The sequence below is a fragment of the Mucor velutinosus genome (genome assembly GCF_035048745.1).
Source record: "Mucor velutinosus strain NIH1002 chromosome Unknown tig00001548, whole genome shotgun sequence".
NCBI lineage: Eukaryota > Fungi > Mucoromycota > Mucoromycetes > Mucorales > Mucoraceae > Mucor > Mucor velutinosus.
The window spans coordinates 26445-35947 of record NW_027041894.1 but is presented as its reverse complement, the minus strand read 5'-3'; the positions used below and the strand labels follow the sequence as shown (position 1 = coordinate 35947).

The 9503-nt window shown below is 42.7% G+C and overlaps 5 protein-coding genes and 1 non-coding gene across 6 annotated transcripts; 5 read left to right on the top strand and 1 right to left on the bottom strand.

Annotated features, from left to right (window-relative positions):
• Positions 1-2094: 2094 nt before the first annotated feature.
• ATC70_006915 lies at positions 2095-2167 on the bottom strand. Its single transcript has one exon. It is a non-coding gene; the product is annotated as a tRNA-Ala (tRNA).
• Positions 2168-2958: 791 nt separating this feature from the next.
• On the top strand, positions 2959-3450 carry ATC70_006914 (uncharacterized protein; the record flags this gene model as incomplete). Its single annotated transcript, XM_064826182.1, has 1 exon — positions 2959-3450. One exon carries the CDS (start codon positions 2959-2961, stop codon positions 3448-3450), a length of 492 nt encoding a protein of 163 aa, XP_064688256.1.
• Positions 3451-3792: 342 nt separating this feature from the next.
• ATC70_006913 (uncharacterized protein) lies at positions 3793-3999 on the top strand (the record flags this gene model as incomplete). Its single annotated transcript, XM_064826181.1, has 1 exon — positions 3793-3999. The coding sequence occupies one exon, from the start codon at positions 3793-3795 to the stop codon at positions 3997-3999; it is 207 nt and encodes a 68-aa protein (XP_064688255.1).
• An 807-nt stretch (positions 4000-4806) lies between these two features.
• On the top strand, positions 4807-5977 carry ATC70_006912 (uncharacterized protein; the record flags this gene model as incomplete). The annotated part of the gene is made up of 2 exons (XM_064826180.1): positions 4807-4947; positions 5018-5977. 2 exons carry the CDS (start codon positions 4807-4809, stop codon positions 5975-5977), a joined length of 1101 nt encoding a protein of 366 aa, XP_064688254.1.
• Positions 5978-6767: 790 nt separating this feature from the next.
• ATC70_006911 (uncharacterized protein) lies at positions 6768-7706 on the top strand (the record flags this gene model as incomplete). The annotated part of the gene is made up of 1 exon (XM_064826179.1): positions 6768-7706. The coding sequence occupies one exon, from the start codon at positions 6768-6770 to the stop codon at positions 7704-7706; it is 939 nt and encodes a 312-aa protein (XP_064688253.1).
• A 75-nt stretch (positions 7707-7781) lies between these two features.
• Positions 7782-9499, top strand: ATC70_006910 (uncharacterized protein; the record flags this gene model as incomplete). Its single annotated transcript, XM_064826178.1, has 2 exons — positions 7782-7790; positions 7835-9499. The coding sequence occupies 2 exons, from the start codon at positions 7782-7784 to the stop codon at positions 9497-9499; spliced, it is 1674 nt and encodes a 557-aa protein (XP_064688252.1).
• Between the last annotated feature and the right edge of the window lie 4 nt (positions 9500-9503).

Below are 9503 nucleotides of genomic sequence, written 5' to 3'. Positions count from 1 at the left end.
GTTTCATCCGAAAACACCCAACGACGCCAATCAGCAATAGTAAGATGCCTATGCTTTTTAGCCCACGCCAATCGAAGTCGCTTGTTTGTCTTGCTAAACAAATTGGTCTTTACTTTTCTACGAGATTTAAGTCCATTTCGTCTCAATGACTTGCGGATGCCATTAATTGACATATCATGGCCCATCAATCTTAAACTTTCTTGTGCTGCTCGGGAATTATCTAAAGCACCTGATCGAAGTCCTCTTGACACTAGGGACATAGTTTTAGCACCAAGTTTTTTCGGTCTTCCGCCAAGAGGTCTAGCTGGGTCAGGGCAATATAGTTTTCTGAGCCTTGTAAGAGTAGAGTTACCCACTCCTGGATACAATTTTTTTATCTTTGAGAACGAACGACCACGTTGGAGCAAAGATTGGAGAATGTTGCGTAAATTTTGTGTTAAACGAGCAAGCATAATGAAAGTTTTGAAAAAAAAAAATAAGAAAGCAAAGAAATAAAGAAAAAATATGAAAAAACTAGCTTCTTTTATACTTTTGGAATGCTCCTGGGATATTAAATACCCTGAGCATACCGCGGGTAGTTTTTTAGATTTCTTCGATACGTTTATTGGAAGTAAAGATATCAACCATTTTATATCATCTAGAATTACCCACCTAACATTTTTGCCGCGTCTCACTTTAGCTGGTTATACTGGGATTAAAATATAGTCCAGCCATAAGGTTCTTATGTTGCTGTGATTCCTATAAGCTGTTCTATCGAACGCAGTATGGGGTAGCTTTGTTTTCTGAGTTTTGGCAATATACTGGGTAAAAGTCAAGATTATTTGAACGAACGGACAGTTTTTCCCCCTACAGTAGTAAGAATATAAAAGCAAACAAAGAGATGTGTAAATAAAGTGATAATAGTAGATAAATGTTGCATACAGGCATGCATCTTAGGCTACATTCACTTTCTCCTCAAGCCACCTTTTACAGTGTAGCAGCATAGATGATGTTTATCGTATTACATCACATCTATGTTTACAAGTCCAGTCAATTGTGTGTGCACAGGTGCCTCAGGAACTACAATACATTCAATCTCCCCAATGTCAAGATATCGAGATCCACCTACACTACATGAAACATATCGACTTAGGTGGCCTCTCAACAAGCTATACCAACAATCCATAAGGCCCCAGTGGCCTGCTATTTATATACCATCTCAACGTAGTAGTCATTGACCAGGGATCTACCATATTTAAGCAAGCTAGATGCCCTGTAATAAAGAAGCTCTTTGCTTTCGTTTTAGATACAGTTGACAACTGATTATTATCATCGACTTATTATTACGAATTCACCAATAAAGTACAATGAATCAATGCGTTAATGTATACAAAGGATTCAAAGGGATCTTATATTTAATAAGTTCAATGAAATAACAAAGTCAAGGAGCTATAGAGCTATATAGATATAATTTTCAAGTAGGAATAAGATGATCTTTTATTGTTTGATATCAATTGAATATTTATATTAAATTGATTTTATGAATTATGTGTCCTGAATTCTGTTTCTATATGCTATAATTTGTAATGAAGGGCTGACCCTTCTATAATTGGTTTTGATACCCTTAATAATCCTAAAAGCTTGAACAGTTTTTATAGCTGGAAAGCTATATCTGTTGTTAAAAGATGGTGAATGATGATATTGATAATGTTACTAGAGGATGAAAGGATGGGTAATGTGGAGTTGCTTCCCATTTGTGTGCTTCCATTAGGAAAGAGAGATGTTTAAGAGTTTGAATATATCTGTCAAAATGATACGAGGCTGAGTAGTAACTGATTTGTCATTCTTGAAATAGGATCCAGAGTATATTCGAATATAAGAAACATTTAAGAGTTTAATGTCAATTTGTAGTAACAGAAGTAGAATCCAATATAGTAAGCAGTGAAACGTAGTTTATACGATAGTGTAGGCAATTTACAACAAAAAAAAGAGAGATTCAGTTACAAAACCAAAATCGATTTGTAATAGTAATCAATAAAAACAAAAAAAAAAATTATCAACACTATATCGTTATAGAGTGTAGCTTTGGTTTCTATAAAAAAATTAAAAAAAATGTGGAGAAGCTGGGCGTCGATCCCAGTGCCTCTCGCATGCTAAGCGAGCGCTCTACCATTTGAGCTACATCCCCATGGATGCTTGAATGGCTCACTTGGTTAGAGCTTCATGCGGAAGCAGTGAGTATGCCGAGAGGTCGTGGGTTCGAATCCCACCTTCGCATCCATATTTTCCGCCTTTCTAACCTGGCATGTTACTCGGTATTTGTGCTTGCACGTTTAGGTGTGCTGCGGTGCGTCTGGCCGGTTTCTACCTTGAGTCCTGTTCGTCTCCCCCGTCTTGCGGCGCGGCCATTGCTATTCCTCCCTCTGTTTCTCCTCCTCTCTGGTGGGTTTTGATGCCGTTTACTTTTACTGGTCCCCTCCCTTTTAGCAGCTCCCTCAACCTTTAATTTAAACATGCTTTTTTCCGCGAATCACTGTTAGTCTTTGCAACATATGATCATACCGATTCCGCAGTGACTACATTTGTAAATAAATAAAAACCAATATTAAACTGAGCTACATCCCGCTAACCATTTTTTTTAATCATTGAAGCCAGTAATATTAAAAAAATGCTCCAACTCTACAAATCCATACAATACATAGCCGGAACACCATTCCAGACGAACCAAAGTAAACCAGGCATTAAGCTCTGCGTCCTCTCTTTCTCCAGGTCAAAAACGGCCCCAAGTTCTCAAGATCTCCACCTTTTTTCGCTGTAGATTTCACTCAACAGTTGAAAACAAAAGAAAATGACACTCTCTCCAACCTCTCAGCACCATCATCCACAAACATCAGTTGATATCATCACATTTCAACTGATTTTGGAACAACAACTCCTCCATCTGCTCTCCAGCGAGTGAACAAGCAACTTTCAACCTTTATGATTGAGGTTCGAAATCGCTTAGCTCGTCTGGAAACCGCCCATGTCGAAATTGAGCGGTTAAAAACAGCCTGGCAGAGTCTGAAGCTGCTCGTCACGCTCTCGAAGCCCAACTTGCAGCTGGCTACTGTACTACAACTAGCCTGGCTCCCAAACCATCATCATCCCACCCACCTCCTGCCACTACTACCACCACAACAGCACCAGCATCAACTACATGCACCAATGCTACCTCTGCCACCTCTTCGTTTCCAGGAAATCAACCATCTTTTGCTGCCGTCGTTGCATCTAATACAGGTGCAAAGCGTAAGAAGAAGCCCTGCTGCTCGTCCTCCTCCTCCATCTGCCACCAAGGCATCCGCTACTCTTGCTCGTCTTTTTGCTCCTCAAAGTGATATACCATCTGGTTATCAATTTGTGTACTATGCTACTCCTGTCCGCCGTCGTCTTTCTGAGCTGCGTCGCCCTTGTACAAGGCGTAGGATTGAATAACTCTCGTGTGCTGGATATTCAATATCCTGTACAGAATGTGATTTCTTTTCCTTGTTCACAACGACTATGTTCTCACCCTCACCAAAGCCATGCATCTCCATGGTCGTGGCTCTTCTCCGTTGATTGACTTTGATCCATGTGATCCAGTCAATCTCAAAGATCCCAAATTTGCCTTCTCTCTCTCCTGATCTGCGTGTCCAAAAGGCCATTGAGGTCGAAAACCTTCGCTGCCTTCGTTCGCTGTCTTTTGTCCGTCGCTCTGTCCGTGTTTCTGTTGCTCGTTCTTTTCTTTTGTATGGATCGCATCAACCAAGCCCAATTTGATGCCATTTGAAAGAAGAAATGCTTGCTCGTTCCTCCTCCTCTGCTGCTGCTAAACCACCATCCCGATCCTCTGATCAAGAGCGTTTAGCCAAGAAACAACGTTTGAGTTATCTTGGCTACCTCTTGCATCATGATGTTGAAACTGCCTCTCTCTTGGCCTATGCTGTCTCCCCCACTCTCTCTGCTACCAAGGATCTTGAAATGTCAGAGCCTTCTGATAACTGATTGACACCTTGGTGTTGAAATCGTTTTGCTCTCTCATTCCCACTCTCATTGTTTCTGTTTCTGCTGCCTTTATGGTAGTGTCTGTATTTACTTTGTCCTCCTTCTCTGCTTCTTTCTCGTTTGGTCTTTGTCTCTCTACTCATTTTGCTATATGCAAATGCCTCGTTTTCTCCTTTTTTTCTTGCTTTTTTTGTGCCACTGAGGTCTGTGGGTTTATTTTGTCTGTGCTGCTGTCTGAACATCGAGGTATCCTCAATTGCATGTCTCATACACCATAGCTTCTTATTCTCTACCCTTTTATCTCACTTGTTTTACTCCTTTTTCCTGCCTGTACTTCTTTTTTACCAGTTTAATTTTTAGTTTAGGACCTTTTTTCCCTTTTCTGGACACTTGCATGTTGTTCCTGCATGGAGATCAAACTATCAATTTAAGCTTTTTTGCTGTACGTCGCTTCTCAGGACTTGCAACTAATGATCCAAAGATCGCATGCATATAAGTCTATATTTTTTACATTGCTAATTCATTGTAATCAATAAACAACCATAAATTTTCGCCTGAGCTACATCCCCACCTTTCTTTCCGCTAACCAATTTTTTTAATACATTGAAGCCCAGTAATATTAAAAAAATTGCTCCAACTCTACAAATCCATACAATACATAGCCAGAACACCATTCCAGACGACACCAAAGTAAACCAGGCATTAAGCTCTGCGTCCTCTCTTTCTCCAGGTCAAAAACGGCCAAGTTCCTCAAGATCTCCACCTTTTTTCGCTGTAGATTTCACTCAACAGTTGAAAACAAAGAAAATGACACTCTCTCCAACCTCTCAGCACCATCATCCACAAACATCAGTTGATATCATCAACATCTCAACTGATTTTGGAACAACAACTCCTCCATCTGCCTCTCCAGCGAGTGAACAGCAACTTTCAACCTTTATGATTGAGGTTCGAAATCGCTTAGCTCGTCTGGAAACCGCCCATGTCGAAATTGAGCGGTTAAAAACAGCCCTGGCAGAGTCTGAAGCTGATCGTCACGCTCTCGAAGCCCAACTTGCAGCTGCTACTGGTACTACAAACTAGCCTGGCTCCCAAACCATCATCATCCCACCCACCTCCTGCCACTACTACCACCACAACAGCACCAGCATCAACTACATGCACCAATGCTACCTCTGCCACCTCTTCGTCTCCAGGAAATCAACCATCTTTTGCTGCCGTCGTTGCATCTAATACAGGTGCAAAGCGTAAGAAGAAGCCTGCTGCTCGTCCTCCTCCTCCATCTGCCACCAAGGCATCCGCTACTCTTGCTCGTCTTTTTGCTCCTCAAAGTGATATACCATCTGGTTATCAATTTGTGTACTATGCTACTCCTGTCCGCCGTCGTCTTTCTGAGCTGCGTCGCCTTGTTCAAGGCGTAGGATTGAATAACTCTCGTGTGCTGGATATTCAATATCCTGTACAGAATGTGATTTCTTTCCTTGTTCATAATGACTATGTACTCACCCTCACCAAAGCCATGCATCTACATGGTCGTGGCTGCTCTCCGTTGATTGACTTTGATCCATGTGATCCAGTCAATCTCAAAGATCCCAAATTTGCTTCTCTCTCTCGTGATCTGCGTGTCCAAAAGGCCATTGAGGTCGAAAACCTTCGCTGCCTTCGTTCGCTGTCTTTTGTCCGTCGCTCTGTCCGTATTTCTGTTGCTCGTTCTTTTCTTTTGTATGATCGCATCAACCAAGCCCAATTTGATGCCATTTTGAAAGAAGAAATGCTTGCTCGTTCCTCCTCCTCTGCTGCTGCTAAACCACCATCCCGATCCTCTGATCAAGAGCGTTTAGCCAAGAAACAACGTTTGAGTTATCTTGGCTACCTCTTGCATCATGATGCTGAAACTGCCTCTCTTTTGGCTTATGCTGTCTCCCCCACTCTCTCTGCTACCAAGGATCTTGAAATGTCAGAGCCTTTTGATAACTGATTGACACCTTGGTGTTGAAATCGTTTTGCTCTCTCATTCCCACTCTCATTGTTTCTGTTTCTGCTGCCTTTATGGTAGTGTCTGTATTTACTTTGTCCTCCTTCTCTGCTTCTTTCTCGTTTGGTCTTTGTCTCTCTACTCATTTTGCTATATGCAAATGCCTCGTTTTCTCCTTTTTTTCTTGCTTTTTTTGTGCCACTGAGGTCTGTGGGTTTATTTTGTCTGTGCTGCTGTCTGAACATCGAGGTATCCTCAATTGCATGTCTCATACACCATAGCTTCTTATTCTCTACCCTTTTATCTCACTTGTTTTACTCCTTTTTCCTGCCTGTACTTCTTTTTTACCAGTTTAATTTTTAGTTTAGGACCTTTTTTCCCTTTTCTGGACACTTGCATGTTGTTCCTGCATGGAGATCAAACTATCAATTTAAGCTTTTTTGCTGTACGTCGCTTCTCAGGACTTGCAACTAATGATCCAAAGATCGCATGCATATAAGTCTATATTTTTTACATTGCTAATTCATTGTAATCAATAAACAACCATAAATTTTCGCCTGAGCTACATCCCCATCTCTTTCCGTTTTTCATCACTTTTTGCCACCTTCCCCCGGTAAAAAGTATTTCCTCACTATAAAAGCGGTTTATCTCGACAACAAACACTCCAACTAGCCTTCAGTTGTACCAGTTTACTTGCATTTAGTCAACGTACATTGTGTTATAACTTCCAGTTTGTTGGACATCTTTTTCATATTTTATTGAATCTCCACAGTTTGATAGAATATTTTCAGCCATGCTCAACAATAATCAGCAATCTATGGATTTGAATCAGCTCATCCAAACTGTTCAACAACAACAGCAACAACTGGTCTCTCTCACCGAGCGAGTACAGCAACATGACAATCTCCTTGCTCGCCTGGACCTTTTGGAAAAGGAAAATGGAGAATTGAAAAATCAGTTACAGGCCAAGGACCTTGCAATTGAAAAATTACAGGGCCAACTCTCATCCCGCCGCACCAATCAAGGTGCTCAATCCAGCTCTCAGGTAACACCAACCCAAGAGCTTGTTACTATTCACCAACCCGATGCTACTCAAGGTAGCTACGCATCTGCTGCCCGTAAAGGTGCCCAACATCGTGACCCTGCCCGTACTACCAAGCGACGTCTTGCTGCAGGTCGTATGTTCCAAACCGCCACCACCAAAGGTCAACAAGGATACCAGTATGTGTATCTAGGCCGCTCTGGTAAAATCCTGCGCTCTGAGGTTCGTTACCAACTTCGCCGAGCTGGTATTGATACTGGCCGTGTGTTAGACATCTGTTTCCCTGCCACTGGCGTCATTGGCATCTTGCTCCACATCCAATATGTAGAGGAGTTTCTCGCCTGTATGCGCAAATGTGAAGCTGATCACATTGAAAACTTTCAACCCTTGGATCCCAACAACATTGCTGATCCCAAATATGCTGATCTTGCCATTGAAGAGCGTGAGCAATTGATCTATGAATTCACCAACACCCGTGCTCTGCAAACCCTCTCTTTCCTTCGTCCACTCAACGTTAGTGGCGTTGGCAAATACTTTGTCTCTGCTGGCTGGATCTCTCAAGAAGAGCTAGATATAGCCGTCTCTGAAGCTATCGGTCGTCTTGCCGAGAAGGAGCCCAAAAAGGCTAAATTCTTATTCAAGCGTCAAAAGGACGATCATGACAGCAATGGCTCTGCTATGGAACTCTAATGAGTAACATAGCTACTAGTCATACTCCCAATAACAACCCAGTCCACTCCTTTCAAGTCTCTCTCTCCCTTTGGAATGCCAATGGTCTACGTCAATCAACGGTACATGATGTTCTCCATCATGTTCAGAACACTCATGTACTGCTTGTCACTGAAACCTGGCTAACCTCTGGTTCTTTCCCTACTAACTGGTCTCAATTCCACCTCTATGGCTCTAAAGTACCTGGTGCATTTAACCGTGGTTCTGGTGGCATTACTGCCTTTGTCTCTCCTTCCTGTCCTTTCTCTGTCTCTCAACTTCCATCTTACAATGCACACACTTTGTCCCTTAAGGTTGGCACCCTTACGGTTCATTGTGTGTATCTGCCTCCACCCTTATCCTCGGATAAGGTGCTCTCGCTTCTTCGCTCGTTACCCGTAACCAGTGATACCATCCTTTGTGGTGATTTCAATGCTCGCTTTGGATCTCTACTGGGTGATACTAATGCTAATCCTCGTGGTACCTCACTACTGCCATGGCTGGAGGAGTCCTCTTTTTCCATTCTCAATGAGTCTTTAGCATTTGGTACACCCACATTCACAACTTTTCGACGTCAACAAGAGGTTCATAGCATCATTGATCTGTTTCTTACAAACATTGGCGAGGCTGCTCTGTTACATCCTCAACTGGTGGTTGAATCTGATCTGTCTCTTGGCTCTGATCATCGGCTGATGGTACTTACTTTCGAGTATGTGCCCCCTCCCGATGATACTCTTGGTTCTGGTAGCTCTGGTGGTTTGGCCCCTAGACGGCAATGGAAGCTCTCGAAATTGAGGAAAAAGCGGCCTTTGGGCTTGCTTCGTGAATCCTTTCGAACTTCTGTTGCTCCTTTGGTTGGTTCTCTCTCTGGTTTGGTGTCTGCTCCCCCTGGTGTTTGTCCAGATATTGATGCAATCAACGATTCTTTGAATCAATGTTTGTATGAATCTCTGGATAGCTCAATTGGTGTGAAATCTGGTCGTCCTGGCCACTGGAAAAAGTACTGGACACAGGAAATTGAGGATGCTGCTCGTGAAAGAGATACTATGTATAGTAGATGGAGGTGGGCAAGTCGTTTTGCCAAAGTCGAAACATGGAATCTCTATCAAGCTGCTCACAGGCGTTTTCGTTCTCTTGTACAAGCTGCTAAGCGTCGATCGTGGAATCAGTTTTGCTCTGATTTGGAAAAGGATTTTTCGAAAGCTACTGCTGCAATCAAGCGCATTAAAAGAAACAAGGAATGCTCTGCAACGTACAGTCATCCAGACGGTCCAACTGCCTCTGTCAACACAATGGCGTCCCATCTTGCCTCTGTCTATGATGGCTCCCTGTTGAATAATGCGTCTCGCCTTGCTGCTCCGTCCAATTTCTCTGATTTGCCTTATGATGTGTCCACCGCTGATTTGGGTCTATTTGATGCTGATACACTTGTCTCCCTCATTAAGCGTTTGCCAAATGGGAAAGCTCCTGGTCCTGATCATTTGAAAGCTGAAATGCTGAAGGCTCTAGCATCTGACATTGCACCCGTATTGTCTCTGCTCTTTACACTCTGCTCTCAGTGGTCGTATACACCAGCCCTATGGCGACATGCTCAAGTCTTTCCCATTTACAAGAAAGGTGATGTATCTGATCCTGCAAACTTTCGTCCAATTTCGCTTACTTCGGTGATGCGTAAATTGTTCGAATTCTCTCTGATGCCTGCTCTCGATGAACATTCGCCTGCACTTGATGTAGCTCAAGGTGGTTTTCGCCCACAGCGTAGTCCTCTGGATTAAGCCC